General features: G+C 35.8%; 1 protein-coding gene and 1 long non-coding RNA gene across 6 annotated transcripts in view; both read right to left on the bottom strand.

Moving 5' to 3' along the window:
• Positions 1 to 18,602, bottom strand: part of LOC107551589 (receptor-type tyrosine-protein phosphatase delta-like) — a 37,938-nt gene extending 19,336 nt beyond the window's left edge. Inside the window, exons 1-16 of one of the 5 annotated variants that reach the window (XM_016233256.1) lie at positions 18,422 to 18,602; positions 17,307 to 17,315; positions 15,550 to 15,567; positions 14,099 to 14,209; positions 13,901 to 13,912; positions 12,254 to 12,523; positions 10,634 to 11,215; positions 10,380 to 10,522; positions 10,154 to 10,295; positions 7,535 to 7,837; positions 6,989 to 7,182; positions 5,030 to 5,053; positions 4,383 to 4,500; positions 2,821 to 3,474; positions 2,199 to 2,296; positions 633 to 889 (exon numbers count right to left, since the gene is read on the bottom strand). In XM_016233256.1, coding sequence (XP_016088742.1) covers positions 633 to 889; positions 2,199 to 2,296; positions 2,821 to 3,474; positions 4,383 to 4,500; positions 5,030 to 5,053; positions 6,989 to 7,182; positions 7,535 to 7,837; positions 10,154 to 10,295; positions 10,380 to 10,522; positions 10,634 to 11,215; positions 12,254 to 12,523; positions 13,901 to 13,912; positions 14,099 to 14,209; positions 15,550 to 15,567; positions 17,307 to 17,315; positions 18,422 to 18,572 — 3,086 coding nt within the window. In that variant the 5' untranslated portion in view covers positions 18,573 to 18,602. The remainder of the gene's footprint in view (positions 1 to 632; positions 890 to 2,198; positions 2,297 to 2,820; positions 3,475 to 4,382; positions 4,501 to 5,029; positions 5,054 to 6,988; positions 7,183 to 7,534; positions 7,838 to 10,153; positions 10,296 to 10,379; positions 10,523 to 10,633; positions 11,216 to 12,253; positions 12,524 to 13,900; positions 13,913 to 14,098; positions 14,210 to 15,549; positions 15,568 to 17,306; positions 17,316 to 18,421) is intronic. The other 4 variants (XM_016233254.1, XM_016233255.1, XM_016233253.1 and 1 more) reach the window with 4 other exon arrangements.
• Positions 18,603 to 20,760: 2,158 nt separating this feature from the next.
• Positions 20,761 to 22,264, bottom strand: part of LOC107551592 (uncharacterized) — a 38,122-nt gene continuing 36,618 nt past the window's right edge. The window contains exon 5 of the long non-coding RNA XR_001604781.1: positions 20,761 to 20,802. This is a non-coding gene — a long non-coding RNA (uncharacterized lncRNA). The remainder of the gene's footprint in view (positions 20,803 to 22,264) is intronic.

Genomic DNA, 22,264 nt, shown 5'->3' with positions numbered 1-22,264 from the left:
AATAAAAATACCCTGCAATTGTACTTAGTATACTAAACTGGTATACTTGAAGTCTGCTAAATTGGAACAACTAATTTTGTACTTAATGCATTTTAATTGTGCGGAAGTAGTGCTGAAGTCCAACTAAAGATATACTGAAGTATATTTGATTGTGCTAAAGTGGAACTATTGCAAGTATACTTTAGGTACTCTTTAAAATATCTTGCATTTAAAGACTTATTATGCATTTAAAGACTTATTATTCAAAGATCATACAATCTTCATCAATAGTGACATTAATACACATTTTATGCTTAATATAAAAAAAGTGCATTGTGCACAAGTAGTACTCCAAATAGTTTTATCATAATTTTTATATCAGTAAGTCTTGAGCGATATGTCAGTAAAAATGTTAATAGATTTGAACCATACTTAGTATGAAATGAATGTATTTTAAATATATTACTTTTTTATTAGGGTAATCTTTCACAATATTATTTTTACTGAAATTTTGATCAAATAAATGCAGCCTCTGTGAATTTTTTTGTTTAGAATTCCGAGATCACAATGGAAATCTGGAAATCTAAATTAGACCTGAACATAAACAGCTCAAAGTAAATCCCACCCTCTATTTTCATTGGTGTATTCCTGACCTGACATTAGCCTGTCCCTGGACAGTGGGCAGCTGCATGGTAGCGATGCTCTGAGAGCTGGTCTTGTCCAGCACCTGGGGTTTCCTAGTCAGCAGGTTTGGAGCCGTCATGGCATCTGCACGGTGCTGCAGGCCCCCAGTGCCATCAGCTTTACTAGTTAACATGAAGGTGTAGAGAGACTGGGGCTTCAGCTTAGTCACCAACTTCTGCCCGAGCCGCCCATCCACCTCCACACTCTCACCATCACCATATGAGATCTGAGAGAGAAGCAGAAAATAGAAAAGCAAACAAACGTAAACTGCACACTTAACCAGCCAAGACTATGCACATCTTGTGGCACACACACATTCGAGGAGGGCAGAAAGAGATTAAGACTGACACCTCAGACACTTGCTAAATGCGCGCACACACATTTATACAAACACTGTCATACACAATTCCATCTCAATATGTTGCACGAAGGGTGGCGATGGAGGAACAACACACACTCACACCTACATGTTTGTTTTTATACTGAGTTAATGATATCTTCTGTCATCTAAGCCAGTGATTCTCAACCAGGGGTCCATATTTAAAAAAGACAAAACATGCTTTAAAATAAAAAATAAAAAACGCAAAAAACATCAGATTTCTTATTTTAATTGATTCTCTCAACAATTTTAGACGAGGGATCCCACGGTCATGGAAAATATATGAGGGAATTTTAGAAGTGTGATTTATAGACCTGGAAAAGTCATGAAAATACACTAAATCTATTTTTCTTTGGTGATCAAATTTTTTATTCAGATTTAGGTTCACATCAGAAACATATGATGGTTCCAATGAACTATGTACAAATAGATGCCATGAAGCTTTCCACTTGTAAACTAAATCTAATTTTTTCTAGTTACATTAAGTTCTAAAATATTTTATCAAGTAGAAACAACTGAGAAACTGCAATTTTTGAGTAATTGAGTTTTTTTTTTTTAATCTTGAAAAGTAATGTAAATTTCTATAGTTTCTAAAAGTGTGAACCCTGAAAAACATTCGGTTCTTGAAACATCTAGAATTACTGAAGTTATTTTAATTAATTATTTTATGCTAATATATTGCCACTCCTAGTTTGTGTAAATAAAAACATCTGAAAACAAGCAGCTTGTCTTTAACGTGCTTTACAGTACATTTTTTTAAAATAAAGATAACTTCAAAACATTTTCAGTATTTGTGTGTATAATTTATGAAGTAGAGCAAAGTATTGTCAATTTATATTTACCACAGACAATTGAAAAACTCCTATTACATAAACCCATACTTATAAACCCATTAGTCGTCCAGGTTTTGATGTCATGGTGGCTTTTGGAGTCAAAAAGTTTGAGAACCACATCCCTAACCTTTAAACACATTATTTTTTGTTTCAACAAAACCAGACTCATGCTCTCACACACACGCAAGATGTCATGGTGGCTTTTGGAGTCAAAAAGTTTGAGAACCACATCCCTAACCTTTAAACACATTAATTTTTTTCAACAAAACCAGACTCATGCTCTCACACACACGCAGCAAAATACTGTATTTCGCAGTACTTACAATAAGAGAATGTGCTTTATTACTGGTGGTCCGTGACTCCCAGGTCAGCAGCACTGAACTCTTCATAGCAGCTTTCACTCTGAAGTTCACAGCAAACACTATTAAAGCAAAACAAAACAAGAGATCAACACATCACACATCAATACTTCAGCTCACCTGAGCAGAACCTCTGGCCTCCAGCATTGCTAAAGCATTTATGAAGAACATCAAAGAATCCTTTCAACTGTTTCTACTAAAAACATTTACCACATCAGGCTGTTATCCGTAAAGGGTGCACAGACAGAGCCGCCAGGAGAAAAAAGAGCTAGTAAGTTACTTTTTCTCATAGTGCTGCCAAGAATTCATCACTCTTTTCTAAAGGCTCACCTTTACCATAGTTGTCTTATGAGATAATGGAGCACTCCACATTAACCTAGATCCATTTACAGAAAGATTCTCACCTTTTATCTGCACTTAATGGATGCCACCGAACAAGAGACTCAGACCAACAAAGACAGACAAAAAATGACCAGACATAAACAGAAAATATCCTTCTAGAGTAATGAAAATGTAGTGGTTTTGATTAGGAAGGCTTGCCTGACAGTAAATGTTTGTGTGTGAGAAGGATACACATGAGTCCTACCTTCCTGTGCTGGTAGTGTTTTGATGGATATAGGGAGACTATAGGGCCCAGGGCCGTGTTTGCTAAGCATGCACACTCTCGCCACATACTCAGTATTTGGCCGTAGGCCATTAAGAACCACTGTGGCCTCCGAAACGTCTGATTCCATGGCAATGTCTGTGCCATTACTATAGGTGACAGCGAACCACACACGGTAACCTTGGATCCGGTCATAGTTTTTTGGTCGCTCCCATCTCAGGATCACAGAAGAGGAGTTGATGTCTTCGGCAGTTAAGTTAGCCAAAAGCGGAACCTTTTCCTGTACGCTCACATTTAAAGCATCTGTTGTCCCTGGGGCTGTTACCATGTCGTCTGTGGTTGTCTGCACCATGTATGGTGTTAAAAGTGTGACCTGAGCGCTTGAACCGTAACCCCAGATGGTACGGACGGCCAGACGGAACATGTACAGCACCCCTGCGCTCAAAGATGGGACGGTGTAGGTGCGCTCCTCGGCGTTTAGCTCTTGCACCATGAAGGAGTCTGAGGTCAGGTCAGCCTGGCCATATGAGAGCCTGTAGCCCAGCACAGGGGACAGACCAGCAGGAGGAGGCTGCCATTTCAGCAGGGCAGTGCCATCTTCAGATGGCGCAACTGTAAGCAGGGGCATACCTGGCACTGTGGAGTAGAAAATAATACTGTAGATCAACACTACATATGTAGCACTGCAGATAAGATATGTGTAGGGTTAAGTGATACACTTCAATGATTAGTTCACCCAAAAAGGAAAATGAAAAGACGTTCTTGTGCAATACACAAAAGAACAACGTTTCAATGTTCTTTTCCATTGAATTACAATGAACAGGGACTAAAGATTTCAACCTTTAAAAATGACTCACTGAAATCCCCAGATGAATTAATTCACTGGAAATCTTGACATTCACCATAGCGTTAATAAGAGAAGCACTCTTTTGAGTGAATTGTTTGATCCGGTCACAAATGGGTTGGATCGAAACGTCACAGACTCGATATTAAGTGATATTCACTAAAAATCTTGACATCCACCATAGCTTTTAAGTGAATAGAAGTAGTGCGATTTGTTAACAATATTCTTTTTTATTCAGATCTTGTCAATGAATTATTTGATCTGGTTCACGATATCGGTCTGAATGTTTCGTTTAATGATCCAAAAGTTGAACTCGCATCTTATTCAAAAAGTTGAAATAATTTTGAGTCAGATCTTTTCAGTGAATCATTTGATCTGGCTCACAAAATTGGCCTGAATGATTCGTTTATACATCAAAGACCTTATCATTCGAAAAGCTGAACTCATTCAGTGATATTCACTCGACATCCACCATTGCTTTCCTTGGCACATTTTTGAAAAGTGCAGAAGAGCAATCCTTTAAATTGTCTCCTTTAGTGTTCTATATAATAAAACGAAGTCATGCAGGTTTGGAATGACATGAGGGTAAGTAAAATATTTTCATTTTTGGGTGACCTTTCTCTTTAACATTGAGATAAACAAAAAAACAAGTGTATATACCAATGCATTAGCATGTATGTATGTTGGAGTGTGTACACACATGATGGTTTAGTTCTGATGACTGTAGGTTTGCTACGTGCTCCATCGCCTTTTGAGTTGAATGCAGCCACAGTCACAGAGTATTCAGTGTTCGGCCATAAATCAGTCAAAATTAGGTCCTAATAAACAAATATACATTTTACCATAACACTAATTCAACAAAAAGAAAAAAAAAATCTAAGAAATCAAATGTTCTGTAATACTGCACCACATAATCTGTATGAATATCAGAGACTGAGTGTTGCAAAATTAATAGGAGAAATCACAATTCTCAATATGGCGGCGAATGTATGTCTAGCTTTTTGGTTAAAGTAGTCAATAACATTTTGATTGAGACACTGTCTGTTTTACTTTAGTACAGTATGTGCAAACATATTAGCTGGACTGGCATGTTTTTTTTTAACTATGATTTGAGCTAAAGAATCAACTTTTTTATATCATTGACTTGATTTGACTCTTGACAAACAGACTACATTTTTTATCCACTCAGGTATATTTCTATTCATGCCTACTGCCTAGATAAAATAAAGCTGCCTGAAGGCATAACCAAGATAGTCGCAAAGTGAATTGATTTGCCTCAAAGAGACTTTGATTCATGTAAATATATGCATTCAAATTCTGGGTCATGTTCAAAGTAGATATACTCACATATTGTTTCGAGTCGTTCTGTGGCTGTTTACAAAAACAAGACATAAATAGTTCAAATTGATGTGAATGCCAAGATGTAATATGATTATTCGCAACAACACAATTAATAAAGGTCTATTAAGAATAAATAGTGTGAAAGGTTCATTGGGACAATTACATGGTGGTTTTAAGGCTCTTAGTTTTTGAGATAGTTATCAGAGGTTCTGTCTCAGCATGCGGATAATAAGCAGATACTGATGTTATCTGATGATTTAGGCTAAATTAAAGTCCATTTAGAAAGCAGTAGCTGAGCTAAGAAGTCTAATTACTGACAAACAAACAACTCGTTCAGATCAAGTGATAGCTGGGATCTGCATCATATTTCTAATATATGTGAGTGATTCTTCGATTAGCAGCACTACTTGAAACCTTGAAAAATAAAACATCTTCAAACTGTTTCAACCATCACATTATCACATGTACTTGATCAAGTTCATTTTGATGTGTGACCGTGTGGATTTTTGATATTTTGTGTGATGGTAGTGACATTTTTCAAGTTTCTACATAATAGGTTGGATAAACCTTACACTTATTAACACAACAATTAGCTAGCAGTAAATTTAATTATAAATTTAATTACGAGTTAATAAATATGAATAAAATTTTTTTTCAAATGTTTATAAATTAAAGCAAGACAATTGTTATACACTGATAGCCACCAAAAACAGGTGGTGATGAGAAAGTCACACGATGAACCAACATTCATCACAAGCAGCTTTTCCACAAGCTGAGAAGGAAAATACTAACATATATAGAAGGTGCACAGTGCCATTCACACAAATACAAAAATATGTGTGTGTGTGTGTGTGACCCGTTCTGGCAAAATTAGTCGAAATGAGCAACTTTTCTAAAATTAGTTATTTTTATGTTCACATTCTCCATTGTGAATCGGACAAAAAATGCCTAAGCTACAGCCGTTTGAAGGCGATAGAGTCAGCAGAGTTGATTTTGAGAAAAATTGAGTTAAAGTTTTCTGAAGACTCCAAAGCAATATCACCAAGCAACATTGCATATTTTCCTCCAATTATTTTCTTAATGATAATTACTATACTGTTAATCTCAATATAGCCATTTTTAATTTTATCTTTGTTATTAAAATTAAGAGCAAAGATGCAAATAAACAGTAGTTTATTCAAGAGCAGCGAGTGACTCCGTCTTTTCTTTTAATGTTTGATTAACTTTGAGACAGATCTATATTAAGGCCAACTGTAATGCATGGATCTAATATAATGTTACACATCAGATTTTTCCCTAAAAATTAACTAATCATTCATATAAGACATAACAGATTATGTTTGTGTGAATTTTGCCAAAAAATATTTCACAATAATGTACTTTATAGATGTGCTTTGCACATGTCATTTAGTGCGATCGTTTTATTTTCATCAGCATGGATTTGAAAAATCATATTTCACTGGTGTAGACTCATGTCATCGAAAATTCTATAAGAATATTCAAAAAGCAGGAATGCTTCGCTTTGCAAAAAATTGACCTTCAACTTTTGGTGAGAAGCAGCAGCGGTCATCCAGAAGTGAGCAGAGAAAAAGGTACTCCTCTCAGAAAACATACAAATAAAGATCATTTTAGACGTTTAATTACTATTTGAAGCAGTGGGGTAGCTAGAAGAGGACTTAATGAACTCATTTTTGTGAAAACCTCAAATTCGACCAAAACGTTCACAACGTTCAAAATTAGACGCGCATTAGTGCGCATTCTGACTCATTTTGCCAGCATGGGTCATATATTGGTGTCAAAAGAGTGAATATTGAGAGTCCATGATATTTGAGATTAAATTATTCTTTATGTTCGTCAAAGTGAGAACAACTCAACAAAAATAAACACCCTATTTCTAAAGAAGGGTTGCAGCAATTACTGACTGAGAAGTGTATATGCGTGTGTGTCAGTGAGGTGGTCTCCTACCTGCGGGTCTCTCAGTAGGAGTTCCCTAATTTTGGGAGAGACTGTTCTCTCCCCTGTTGTTCGTCTGGCGTATGTCACCTGGTAACCACAAATCTTTCCATGCTGTCGCTCAGCAACTGGAGGTTTCCATGACACTCTGGCAGAGGTGGTGTTTAAGACCACCACATCCACACTCCGCGGCGGTGCGCTGGGCACTAAAGGGGCATTTTAGTAAAGGACATGTAGTCACAGCTGAACATTCCTTCCAGCTCACAGCAGAAGGATGGAAAAGGTGAGGAAAAGAGGTACAGCAATTCGTCAGGAAAAAGCTTTTGCCATGGATAGGGATCTGACCATGTTTTTACCAGGGTGACAAAAATGCAATTATCGATACAGATGGAAAAATCCTTCAAGAAAGAGGAGCTTGGGGGAAGTCAGGAATAATGCAACCACTTGGTTCAGGACAAGGCAAATGTAGAGAGGACAAATGCGCCTTTGGTAGATGAAGGAAAGGGAGACTTAGCTTCAGGTCAAGGGTCAAAGTTAAACACTGTCATATAGACATACCGTCTTCTTCTGTGCGGATCAATATCGGTAGGCTCTCAGGCCCTTGACCTGTGTCAGTGTGGGCAGCAACTGTCACAGAGTACAGGGTCCCTTTCTTCAGCCCCTCAATCCGATATCGGAAACAGTTAGATGGGATGTCCGAGATCCTCTGTACGGGGTCTTTCTCCCGTTCCACTGCCACATATCTGATGGAGTATCCTGTTATGCCTGCATTTTCATCTGTCAGGGGTGGAGCCCAGCTGAGCAATAGACTTGTGGAGGAGGGGCTTATGCATGTGACTGCCTGGGGAGGGGGTATGGTCTCTGATTGGGTGGTTAGAGAAGTGGGTGGGTTTAATTGTGTGTTGTGGAAGCAGAGGTTAGTTTTAGTGTTGTCATGGATGATAATGCGTGAAAATGAAATTAAATAAGAGATAAAGACAAAAAATAGACAAAACATACATAAAATGTTGTGGTACTGTCACAGACAGGTAAAAAAAGACATCAAACTGCAAAAGATCATCCACAAATGGTGAACTGAAATGAAAAATAAATATAGTCAACATAAAACTTACTTGTGAGACTCTTTCCAGATCCTTTTTAATTGAGTGTCTCATGATCTTACCTGCCGTTTACACTTAACCTATCCAATGAACAGACTGGGGCAATATCATGCGAGTCAGAGGGAAGTCCTCTTTCTCATTTTATTTTTTCTTACATAGGCAAAAGCGAAATATTTCACTCTACGCCATTATATAAGTTTAAGTGGCAATAACGAATAAAGCCCTGTTCACACCAAGAATGATAAATATACAGATAACTATAAAGATATAGAGAATATAAAGGATTAGAGTCCACACCAGCGGACAATATCGTCTGTTTATTCTAACCGCATGCTCGTCTGCTGCTTTAAATTCTCGAGCTCATTACAGCGGGATAGATTCTGATTGGGTGTCAATGTTTTTATCGTTCATCAGCTGGGAAAAAATCATTCTGAAATTAATTCCAAGGATATTGTTTCTCTGTGCCTTTATCGTTATAGCTGTGGTGTGGACTCTGCTATTCTTAAATATTGACAATGATTTTTAGAACTATATCTTTATCATTATCTTTATCATTATCATTCTTTGTGTGAGCGGGCCTTAAAGGGCCGGTCACACTATACTTTTCTTTCCATTGACTTCCATCCATGTGCATGCAAATGCAAAAGGATGAAAACGCAAGCTCATGTGAAGCTGTTTCGCATTTCGCTGCTTCCCAAATTTCAAGTTTGGTGAACCTTAGACCTGCAAATACGTATCATGTGAAACTGTATGACCTTAGCTGAAGTAAGAGAACATAAATTTAAAACTGCAACACTGCCAGAAAGTGGAGCAGATTGTATGTTTTTACATTTTGGATTTATGATTAATAATCATAATATCATATCATAATATCATATCATATATATTGTTAGATGTTAAATTTAAGTTTTTAAAAAGACGCTGCAGAGCGTGACGTCATATCATGACCATTGCTGTGTTGCTGAAAAGAAACTTTGCAAGCTCAAAATATAGTGTGACCGTGGCTTTAAGCTTATCGTATTCTATGTGTGTGTATGTATGTGTCAGCATATCAAATGTCAAGTTTATCTGCGGTCTGAAGAACTAGTTTCCACTTTCTGTTCAAAAGAAATCTTCTAAGAGCTACAAAGGGACTCTTCTTAAAGTCAGTGTGTGGTTCTAATGAACACTTGTCTTAATATCTACATATCTACATCTAGGCATGTTTTTTCTAACTAACCCTTCCTGTTTGCATCAGTGCAACATTTATTTTTATCAGGACACTTTTTAATTGCATAAACAGCACTCGCTATTTGTGTCAATGTAATATTTACATGCATCAATTTTCAGTTTTTTCTTTACTGTACATTTATCAGATTTTTGGATATCTTTCTAGACATTTAATTCCTAACTCTCTAAATACTTTCAGTTGGAAAAAGTGTCAAGTTCAGTTGGTTTAAGTGTCCAAAGTTAAAAAAGTTCTTTGATGAATAAAAAGCTCAAAAGACCAACATTTATTTGAAATAGAAACATTATAAATGTCTTTACAGTCACTTTTAAACAATTTAATTTATAATTTCCAGATAAAAGCATTGTCTTAATTATAAAACCCCAAACTTCTGAATGGTAGCATAAATAATCTGATTGCAAAAATTAATGATATGGATGGTTATATACTGTACTGTATGTGAAATTACATTTGCCACTTAAATAGCTTTAATATCATTAGCAACTTTTATTTAGTTTACCCATACTTTAAATAGGGGATGTTAGACTGTAGACTGAATACTTTGAAAGTAAATTGAATAAAAAAGCTTGCAATTTGGGAAGCTACAGTTTCTAGCTTCCCAACACCAGTGTGGACTATGTTGAAAAAACAAAGCTGAATTAAGCTGAAAAATTTAGCTGGTTAAACTGCTCAACCATTATGATCTTTATAGTGAAGCTGACTGAGCTGATTAAAGGACATCTTGCTGGTAAAATTAGTTAAGAAGCCTGCCAGCACACCACCATTTAAAACGCATATCTTGGTGTTTTTAGCAAGGAGAAAGGTGTCTGTGCTTGTATCTGTTTTAGAAAAGCTTTACACAGAACATACGTGTTTGTGGAGTCTGAACAGTGATTTCACTGGTGAATGCCCCCAGGCCGTGTTTGCTGCGCGCTGCTAGTTGAAATATGTAGGTGGAAAATGGCTTCAGATTCTTCAGCAGATAACTGGAGCTTGGATCAAATGATATTTTCTGGAAGATAGAGGTTTAAAGTAATTAGCATTAAGCAAGACTCTACAAAATGCAAACGTGTCGTATGTGTGTGTCTGTGTGTACCTGCTCTGGCTGGTCTCCAAGCCTGTAAATGAGCTCATAACCAGTGATGGCATCTGTACCACTGTGAGCAGGAGGGATCCACGACAGAAGAATGCTGGTCTCTGATTTCACCTCTGCCTTCAGTTCTGTGGGCTGGGATGGGACTAGAAATGAGAGGAGGCAGAAAGACGATGCTTAGAGAATGATGCAACAGAAACAAAATAGGCTGCAATATTAGAATCGATAAAATAATCTCAACTTCACATTCTGCACACCTCCTGTCTTGGCAATGATGTGCAGATCGCTGGAAAGAGGTCCATCTCCCACTGCAGTGAAAGCGAGAACTCTAATATAATAGGTTTTGTTCGGTGTCAGGTCTCGTATGTTCAAAAAATTCGCCCCTCGAACCATTTCCTTCTCCCATTGGCTCACAGATAGTGACGAATCCGAGGTGTAATACACCCTGTAACCAACCACCTGACCGTTGGCTTCCTCTGGCTCCTCCCACTGCACCATTGCTGTGGAACCACTCAGCATACGACCTCTGACACGACGAGGAGGGGAACTAGGCGCCTGTTCGGCCGTGCGAGCTTCCACGGTTTGACTCGGTGGGCCGCGGCCAATCGAATTCACCGCCATAACCCGGAAATGGTAGTGCGAGTAGGGGCTGAGTCCACCCACGCTGTAACGAGTTGTTGCTATGGCATCAATTTCTTTAAAGGGGTCGGTGGAGGAGGCGGGACGATACTGAATGATGTAGTAAGATACAGGAAGTGGATTTCCACTGTCCCACATTAGAGTAATGCTGGTGGCAGATCGCTCCATGACAACCGGAGCTCCTGAAGGATTGGGAAGGGCTACAGAGGAGGAAATGGATCAATTAGGGACATTTATTTAAAATATTAAATAACTATTTATTTAATATTGTGTGCTGTGTAATATTTAAGTGAAAATCGTTCAAAAGTATGTATATTTTTCATTACATTTATACTTTTATTAAGCAAGGATGCATTAAACTGATCAAACGTAAGAGTAAAGAATTATATTTGTACATTACATACACAAATATTTTGTTTCAAATACAGTAAATGATGTTCTTTTGAACTTTCAATTCATCAAAGAATCATGAAAAAATGTATCACTGTTTCCACAAAAATATTAAGCACCACGACTGTTTTTAACTTAAAATATAATAACATATAATAAGAATGTTAGTTGAGCATCAAATCAACATTTAATGATTTCTAAAGGATCATGTGACAGAAGAATAGGGTAATGGCTGATAAAAATTCAGCTTTGTCATCACAGGAATAAATTACATTTTAAAATATATTAAAATAGAAAAGTTATTTTAAATTGTAAAAATTCACAATATAACTGTTTTACTGTATTTACAACCAAATAAAAGCAGCCATGGTGACGTTTTTTAAAAATCATTTTCATTGAGTATCATCATTACATATGGTATAGCACGTAAGGCTCCACAGACCTAATGTGAAGGTTGTTCCAGAATGTAGTAATGATACCTCCTAAAAAAGCTATTTTTGGCCAAATTCAAAAGCAGAAATGCTTTTTTCTTACAGGGAAGGTAATCTCAATGCACTGAAACCAGCTCAGTCAAACAAATATTAAGACGGTGAAGGAAGTGAGACAAATGTTGATTTTGTGTGCACTCAGAGTGAGTTGCTGCCTATGAAGAATGTTCCAAGTCGTTGACTTATGAAGTCATATTTCATAAGTCAAGCCAGCTCACTAGGCTTTTGAACAACCATCAGCCACCCTGCTTCCTAAATACTGACTCTGCCCATGGAACATATTGCTTAACTAAAAGGTTTTTCTTTCTTTAATAACATTAACCATCTTCAAAGAGCCTTTTAAATATCACTCCTGCGTACCTTTAACTGTGATCTGGGCAACAGTTTCAATAACTCCGAGAGTCGACATGGCCACACACGTGTAGTTGACAGACTGGCGTACATCTGTGAGCTCTAAAACATTCCGCCCAATAGGCATGTCATCTTCTGGAGTCAAATCCTCTGCTCCCAGCATCCATTTGACATATGGCATGGGAACGCCCACTGCCTGACAGGAGATATTCACACTTCCTCCCGGCATGATCTCATAATCCATCGGTGGTACTGAGAAGCGAGGAGGGATGCGACGCACTGAGGGTGTGAAAGACAGTGAGCCATTTATTAACTCATGCTAAAGGCATTATTAATGCTACAGAGAACACTGCGCCTAATAAGATACGCCCTCAAGATGTTGTACGCTGCAGGTTATCAATCTGTGTTATAGTGAAGAGTGGGATAAGATGTGGCTGTGCCTCCTCTTTAATGTCCCAGACTATGCATAATTTTTGTGACTGGCCATATAATTTGAAAGGACCCATCAAACACAGCTGCCTGTGACCACATGAGAAAAGTGCTACACATTTTTTAAAGATAAACACTGATTTTGACATGACAAAGTACACACTGTACATTGTAAAGCAAATTTATGCAGGCTTAAAAATATATTTCATACAAGTTGGTGAATTGATACAAGGTAGAAATTTGTTAAAAATTAGCCACAAAGAATTAAAAGAAGCATTTTCCCCAAAATGGTAGTTGTGGGGTTAAGTGTACCAGACAGTGATGCCGAATTTGTTATTTAAATGTAATTAGATATTGAAAAAAGAGAGAAAGAAAAAAGTTGATTTGAAAATAAAAGGAAAAAAACCACTGGCTTTTACTGGCTGGTTTATGAAAATGCTAATAATATGCAGCAAAATAAAATTGTTATGCATTAGTAAATTATATTCTAAATCATATTAATATTAAACAGAATATATTCCATAAAACAGAAATTGTATTATAAATCATATTCATATTAAAAAATGTACTGTTAGTTCATGGACCATTAAATAATATTAACTAACATATAAATGCTTTAGAAGTATATTTCATAGTTAGTTCATGTTAACTAATGCATTTAACTGATATTAACAAATGAAACCTTATTGTAAAGTATTTCTTTAGTAATATGTATTTGTTATAGTCTTGTGTTATGTATGCTTTCTTGTAATTTCATTAGGACACCATGGAATATATTATATATTATACTGTTAATTTCCCTTCTACTGTATCTAATTTTTACTTGCAAACAAACAAACTGTTCTCTCCCCTGCTTATAAATTGTGAAAATACAGAAAATGATGGTATCACAGTATTCTATAACATAAAACGCCCATATAACCAAGATGAATTCATGAATTAAATTGTATTACTTTTTGTTTTTTCAGATGGACACGTTCAAATGAGTACACAGCATTACTATGATATAATTAGCTATTAGCATGATGTTATGGAATGCGGTTAAGTAGGATCAGGTGAAATATGGCGGATTAGTGTCAAATGACATATGCAGTATTAGGATCTGGAAAGTGAGTTAGACCGGAGGGAGGGAATCCCAGTGGAGGGGAAGGATTATGTGGATGTGAGGGTCTGAGACTTAGGTTAGAGTAAGAAACAGAGCATTGGTTGCAGAGGAAGAGCACTTACCATCTCTTAACTCTATAGAGGAGTCCGGCAGTGAGAAATTAGCATAGAAAAAAACAAATAATGACAACATATCTAAGGTAAGAGGAGATGATCTAAGAAGAATCAGACAGATCAGATTACACTATTCATAAAAATGTGTTAGTTACAGGTTTTATTTTCTAATTCTATAGCACTCAGATAAGTAACACAAAGCTGTACCTCTGACATAAAGGTTAGCTGGTGTTGAGTAGCGCGTTCCTTCGCTGTTGGTCGCGACACACTCGTATTTACCCTGATCGGTTTCTTCACTCTGATCAATCTGAAGTGCACCTGGATACATATGCACATATAAAGGCATTTACATTTACAACATGACGACACACTTTGTCACCAGCTCAGTACTTTAGAAGAAATGTTCTGGGTTGTGTACAAGTTAAGCTCTACTGACAGGCATATACTTTTTTATATACAATTTTACAAAGTTAGTAAGCAATTCTATCATGCTAGTGTATACAGTAGCAACAATTTCTACTGTATGTATGCATTTTACAGATTATCCCGGCACAATACATTCCCTCTTTTCAGTGGAACAGCATGTCACAGATGCTTTACGTAGAGCTTAATTTGTACTGCACCTGTATCATTTTGTTAACAGTAACTCAGACATGCCAACACCACACAAACTGGTTTGCATGTAAATATCAGCACAAAATAAAAAAAGTTAAAGAGTATAACAATCATTGCAGTATTACAAACTTTCCAAGAACAACTTTTCAAGAATAAAATAAACCAAAATATTGCCTTAAAATCTCAAAACAATCAAACAAGTGACCTTGCCGAAGAGAAAAAGAAAAGCAGTCAGCCTCTTTCAACAATGTTATTTAAATATTAATAGTTAGATAGAGACACAAACAGACAGAAATGACTCCAAGAGACACAGACTGTTGCACTGCATGTAGAGCAGATTCTAAAAAGGCTTCATTAAAAAGACAAGATATAAATATAAAATAGCCTGATTTATCATCCAAGTAGAAATTTGTAGCTGAAAATGAAATGGTGTTTAATTAGAGAGAGAAAGAAGTGAAAAGATCCACAGAGGGATCAGAAGAGCGTGAGAAAATCAGCGAAAACAGGAAAAAATGCAAAGCAACAGTATTTCACAAAAACGTCAGTATTTTCTGTAATGTTAGTGACAGCAAAACATGTCACTGAAATTGCTAACTTAATGGTCTACATTTCACAGTACAAGATAATATAAGATGATTTAGCCAGTTTCATATCTATTTAGGTGGAAAACACAAGCCATCTCTCATATCTGTTCCTCAACTACAAATTATTGCATTTACATCATATTTTTTTCCTTTTAAGCAATGGTGCAACCATTCTAGAGTGGAGGGGGAATAAAAGTAGATTTTCGTGGCTTTTAGTCCTTGGCTGTTTAATGCCTATTTGATTTTAATTTACCATGAAAAAAAACACATTGAGATAAGATCTGTGTAAAGGGGAGGAAGTCTTATCATGGTGACAGAACATTAATCATGATAAACAGTCTCTGAAAATGACACGGTTAGTCAAACAGAGAAAAAGAGAGAGGAAGGGAAGGGGAAGAGGAAGGAAGAAAGAGAGCGGTAAGGCGAGGATAGATGTGGTGGGTTGCTTTAGTCTCTTACCTCGGATAGGTGTACCCCCTGGATGTGTGAGAATGAAAGCAAATGGGAGATTAAAGAGAAGACGAGTTAGTGCAGCGAGGGAGAATGAGAAAAAGACAGAGTGACAGAGAGAGCGAAAAAGATACAGAGAAAGAAAACAGAAAGATAGAGGGATAGAATAGAAACAGCAAAAAAAACAGTGCAAGAAAAAGAGAAAAAGGGGAGGAGGGAGACTCTTCATGTCTTAAGTGCAAAGTGAACATTGGGTTTTTATGAGATGACAAAAGAGGTTGTATTAACTGAACAGAAAAGAACATTTTCCGTAATTTAGCACATTTTAAAAATATTTACGATTATAAATATTCAGATTTGTATATTATTCTTTTTTTTATTTTATTTTAAAATATAATTAAAATAAATTATTTTAAAAAATAAAAAATGCTTTAAATTAATTTCATTTTTCACAAACATACGGCACCTGGTCTATTATGTATCCCTGTTCCAGAAACCCTTTTTAAGCATTCTCATACTAAAATAGGTACATAAGTAAAAAGGTGGAAAAAGTTTTAAAGCACCCCTGTGAAATGTAATTAATGGTTTGAGAGAAAAACAACCGATTGCAAATGCAGTCCAGTTGAATAATTCATGAAATATTGTTTGTATTAAAACTGCAGTCCGTAACTTTTTTTGTGTTCAAAATGTACAAAATTAATATAATAAGCGAGTACACCATGAATGCATTTTCCAAACCGTGTTTTTGGCTTATCCTGAATCACTACGGTACAACTATAGTAAGTGTTTATATTCGGACTATTTCACACTGGTACTGGTGGAACCGCTGTGGAGTATCCCAGTACCTGCGTGATTCGTCATAGACCTAAACAGAGAGAAGTAGCTCCGGCTACAATATTCTTCTACAAGACGCACGCAGTTCTGTTTATTAACCGCTAGATCTTCAAAAGTTAAGGACTGCAGCTTTAAATTGGTTGTCCAGATTACAAGACCAAAGAGTGCAATAAAAAGTCAAGAATCTGCTACTCTGCTATACTGTTGTGATATCAATGTCACACTATAAATACCAAGTGTTACATGTATTTTACTAACAGAAAAAAAAAACCCTGACAGAACATGATGGAAAATGTACAACCAAGTCCGTCAGTGGCAGACAGTGATTATTTGTAGCACAACCTCTGTATGACACCTCCATTTCTAAGAAAGCAGATTATAAAACCAGCGCAATAGAGAAAATATCCTTATGAATAATAATTGAAAAGAACACAGAGACTTAAGACAGGCAGACTCGAGCCCAGAGAGAGAGGAAAGCCAAAAAAGGCCACGGTTTTGGGTGAAAAGCCACTGTAACATTCAGCATTAGGACATTCAAACCTATCTAGGCAACAAAGTGAAAGAAAGAGAGAGAGAAAGAGAGAGATCTGAAAGAGTGAGAGGGGGCAGTGATGCAGGAAATCCAATGCCGAGGGCAGTGAGCGTTTGGAGAAGTGAACGAGTGAGCCAGTGAAGGAGAGAGCCAGAAAAAGTAAGTGAGAGTGGAAGCGAGAGGCTCAGTATCACACGTTAGAGGGGCAGCGCTCAGGTAAAGGGGACTGTATCTACTGTACATGACTGCTGTGTGACTATGTGTGTGGAGAGAGGGGGACTATACTGTTAGGGGGAATACAATATATAGATATATCATGCGCTTAATCAATAACTACATGTTTGTTTGTTTTGTGCTTGAACATGTGAGTGTGTGTTGTGCCTCAGAATAGCACACTTACCAAAGGACTCTGTAGATTAAAACACAGAAAGAGAGACAGCACATTTATCACTTATGGTTCTCGCACAGCAAAAACAGTGTGTTTGAGACTTTCTGTGTGTGTCAGAGAAAGCATATTAGGCTACAGGATTTCTTTAAAGGTGCACTCAGAGATTTTGTGAGGTGCACTCAGAGCATGGGAATTGTTGGCTCTTATGGTTTGTTACATCGGTCTGGCAGTGACTGCATGACAATTGATTTTTCCCACTGTTATGATGAGTCTTGTGTATGTGTATTGTATTCTCTGGTTTCCTTGTTCTGTTTAGAAGTACTTTTATTATTATGTTTCCTAAAGTATATAGCAATGCATAATATACATTATATACACATTTAAAAGTTTTGGTATGTTTTTTAAAATGTATTTTAAAGTCTCTCATGTTTACTAAAACTGCATTATTTTATCGAAAATACAGTAAAAACAGTAATATTGTGAAATATAATTACAATTTAAAATAATAAAAAAAATATTTTAATATATTTTACAATGTAATTTATTTCTGTGATGCAAATCATCATTACTCCAGTCTTCAGTGCCACATGATCCTTCAGAAATCATTCTAATATGCTGATTTGATGCTCAAGAAATATTTCATATTATAATCAATGTTGCTTAATATTTTTGTAGAAACAGTCATTTTTTTTCAGATTTATTTATTTGTAATGGAAATCTTTTGAAACATTAAAACAAGTCTTTACTGTCACTTTTGATCAATTTAATGGTGAAAAAATATTAAAAAGTATTAATTTGATAACTGACCCTAAACTTTGTATGAATTATTACCATAGTGGTATAAATTTCAATATTGGTGCATCACTAATGAATTATGTATCTGAAGTAAACATATTATCTTATTATTATTAATAATATCATTAATATTTGTAACTTGTTTTTACAAGCAAAACTGCTGGTCATGTAATTTCTCCATCTAGAATAAAAAAATTTTAAACTACTGATACGACTCTTCATCTCATGTGAGTGTACATCATTTAAAACATATATGTAAATTTATTTTTAATTTTTTATGTGTAAAACATCATATGCACAGAGACCGTGTGAATGCTTCAGAGCACACAAACCTGAGCGTAGCTGTTTGATCCGCCCATGAGTGTGTGTATCTATGGGGAGGAAATCTTTAAACCAGGTGATCTCAGGGTCAGGTGTTCCGCTGGCTGCACACAGCATGGTAGCGGTGCGAGAACGCTCCACAACCTTCAGCTGAGGGCCCATATCTATAGAAGGGAAACCAGTGGGAAGCTGGTCCTCTGAAATAAACAAATACAAACAAGCATTACACTCACACCTCTGCCTTCAATGGAGGGCTTCGATCTTCACAAGGTGAAGGTGATCTTATGCAGATGTTATGCAAAGTAGCATACATTTTGTTTTTAAATGTTTTCTTTCATTAAGGACCTATTCTTGTAGACGACAAACAGCTCTGCGAGGAGAGACCCCCCCCATATGATTGTAAAGCGCTTTGGGTGTACAGCAATACACAATAAAGCGCTGTATTTGCCTCATTCATGCATTCATTCAATAATTATTGAATTATTAATTATTTTAACATTACAATTCTATACTCCTATGTTTAAATAAAAAAAACACACTAAAATAAAATCAATTGTTTTGAATTCTATCGTTTTAAATGAAATAAAACAAAAAAAATTTAGCATTTAGTATTGCAGTTCTAAAAACTTCATGGGTCAGCTGGCAAGAATTTTTTACCTGCATTTGGTGCTTGTTATTTTTTAAACCCTATCTGTAACTTAAGCCTATTTTTATTGTTACATTGTACTAAATATTAAATTCCTATACTACTCTATCTAAATAAATAAAAAACTAAAACGCTAAAAACTAAAATCAGTCATTTCAAATAAAATAAAATAAAATAATTTTCTTTCTAAAATTCAGATAAAAAAATGTCTCGACAATGAACCATAATGATTTAGGAACTGTAGTATTAAATACAGTACTAAATACTACATTTTATTACATTTTGTTTATGATACCAGTAAAAATCATGGTAAGAAATATTTATGATTATTTTAATGATTATTATCACTGGCAGGAATGGCAAAAGTTCTGGTCTGTAACTTAATATGTTAGTTTCAGCATCTTGTGCCATGAGAACAACCCTTGCATTCTATGCCACTTCATTACATTCCACTCGGTCCAGCTGTTTTTGCACGCAAGAACGAATCATGTGGAAAACGTTTAAAAGTAAAGCCAAGTCTTAAAATAATTACCACATTGTTAAAATGACAATAAATTTGACTTTGACTTTAAAATCATAAAACCTATTTGAAAATCAGGCTGTGACTTCATGTGTGCATTAAAAGTGCATTACAGTTAATACGAAAGACGGAGTGAATTAACTCTTGTAGATGAGGAAAGTGCAGATAAGCGGTGGGATTGATGCAGTCTGCAGTGCTTGCTAATCCACTCGATCTAAGGATGATGTCACATTAATCTGCACTATAACCCACTGACCAGCAGCTCTAAACTAACGGCATGTGTAACTAGCCAAAGGCTCAGCTCAGGTTCAAACAGAACAATGAAGTGAGTGCGTGGGTGAAAGTTTGTGTCATCCCCCCAGATGATGTACGATGAAATCTCTTCATCTTCACTTTACATGCTTTAATCTGCAAAGGCTCAGATAACGTCTACAAAAGAAAGCCCTTGAGTGCAACTACTCTTACATTTTTATAAAACACAATTACAAAGACCAAAGAGAGAACAATGTTTATAATAATTAATATAAAATAATTTAATAAAAAAATAAATCATAAATCAATTTAATAAATTAAATACAAATACAATTGATTATATTTGAATAAAAATGTCATCTTTTTTTCAGCCCGTAAATTCTTAACAACTAAAAACACAATGGTATTTCTTTCCTCTTCTAATAGAGAATAACATAATGCCGGCCTGATTATCTTCTTTAATGTTTTAACGTGGTCATCAAATGAAAAGCTAAAAATCCATGTATTAAACGTTGACGTCATTTCTTTACGTAGTCAGCGAAGGCCACAGTTGTCTTGTAAACACTGATCCGGACATTTGGTGCAGGGAAAGAAACAAATGGAGGATAGTATTATAATCCATCCAACTGGTTTAGCATGATGAAATTGCTTAGCATGTTCAAAAACCTTATTTTTTAATTACATACTACTTTGTAAGCTGCATTAAAGTGTGCCTTTATCCTTTGCACAGGTGGGGAAGAAGAATATTTCACAAAAAGAGCCAGCAATCATTCTGAGTTTCAGAGGATTCATTTCAGCCTCTGTTTTATATGTATTTGATGTCTGTGTACTCACTTTGCGTATGCGCCAGCTGGAGCACGCAGAGTAGAATCAATAGTACCGGCTTGTAGGCGCTTCTGTAGATCATGTGACCTCTGGCCATCCTCTCATTGGCTTGTCTATGTGGATCACCAAGCTGTAAGTTCACTCATAACCTAAGGTAAACATGTGAACAAGCAAACATATCTGTCAGTCACATGTGCAGGCCGCAGCACAACACGAGTCGATTGCATTAATCAATTAGTACTCTGTGTGTAAGACTTTCTTTGAGGATCAGATAACAAATTACTGAGTGGTCAATCAATCCGTGAACATATCATTTAACATAGAGCCATCACAGACAGAGAGTAGTCTAGCTTGCATTAATGGAACAGTTCACCAAAAATGAAAATCCTGTCATCATTTACAAACTCTAATGCTATTCCAAACTGAATAGGAAATTGTTGAGCTCCAAAAAATTAAACACAAATAAATAGACACATAAATAAATCAGCATATATTTGTGATACTGCTGATTTGATTTGTGATACTGTATATTCAAAGTCTTCTGAAGCCATACGACTTGCTGAAAATCTCGCTGTAATTTGTGTCATTGGTTTTAAGGTACATTCACATATGGTGCCTCGTGGCCGATTGTGACTGACATCAAAACTGGCACCATGCATCTTGACGCATCATTTTTAATATATAAATGTATATAGTATATGTAAAGGAAAGGAAAGGAACACCTACAGTACACTATCATTTAAAAGTTTGGGGTCATTTAAAAAAAAAGTTAATAATTTCATTCAACAAAGTTGCATTAAAAGATCAAAAGTTACAGTAAATACATTTATACAAAAAAAATCTATTTCAAATAATGCTGTTATTTTGAACTTTCTTCAGAATCCTGATTTTAAAAAGGTTTCTTAAAGACACAAATCAGCATATAAAAGTGATTTCTGAAGGATCATGTGACGAATAAATTACACTTTAAAATATATTGCAATATCAAATAATATATTGTAATATCAATACTAATACTACTACTACTACTAATAATAATAATAATAAATGTAGCCTTGGTAAGCATGAGACTTCTTTCACAAACATTAAAAAATGTTACCGACCCCAAACAATCAATGGTGTTTGGAATTGCGTGAGGGTGAATAAATATATTGTCAAATTTTGTCGGTTATTGTCCTTCAGATTAGTACTAACATTTCCAAGCGATAAACATTACAACAATCTGCCATTGCACAAATTTTAAAGCTGTCAGCTGAGATTGCAAAAAAAGTTTTTTGGGCATAGTTAAAAAAAGGAAAACTGATAGTAGCATGAACAAAAACTGATAACAGATGTCTTGGTTATGACAAATGTGGGAAGAAAAATAACTCGAAAGTTATACAGAGTTTATTCAAACTTTAATTAAAAAACAGCATTGAATATATGATAATACATGACAGCTCCTAAAGGCCTCTCTCTCTCCAGCAGGCCGGAAAACTTTACCGTAAACTCAATAATTATAACATTCAGCCCATAAATGTATAATGTATCTTACTTCTGCAAATATAACGAAGATAATGAGAGAGAGAGAGAGAGAGAGAGAGAGAGAGGGAGAGGGAGAGAGAGTTGGGT

The sequence above is a fragment of the Sinocyclocheilus grahami genome, unplaced genomic scaffold (genome assembly GCF_001515645.1).
Source record: "Sinocyclocheilus grahami isolate Dianchi unplaced genomic scaffold, SAMN03320097.WGS_v1.1 scaffold427.1, whole genome shotgun sequence".
Classification (NCBI taxonomy): Eukaryota; Metazoa; Chordata; class Actinopteri; order Cypriniformes; family Cyprinidae; genus Sinocyclocheilus; species Sinocyclocheilus grahami.
The sequence above is the reverse complement of the archived record's forward strand: the minus strand, read 5'-3'. Positions and strand labels throughout refer to the sequence as shown.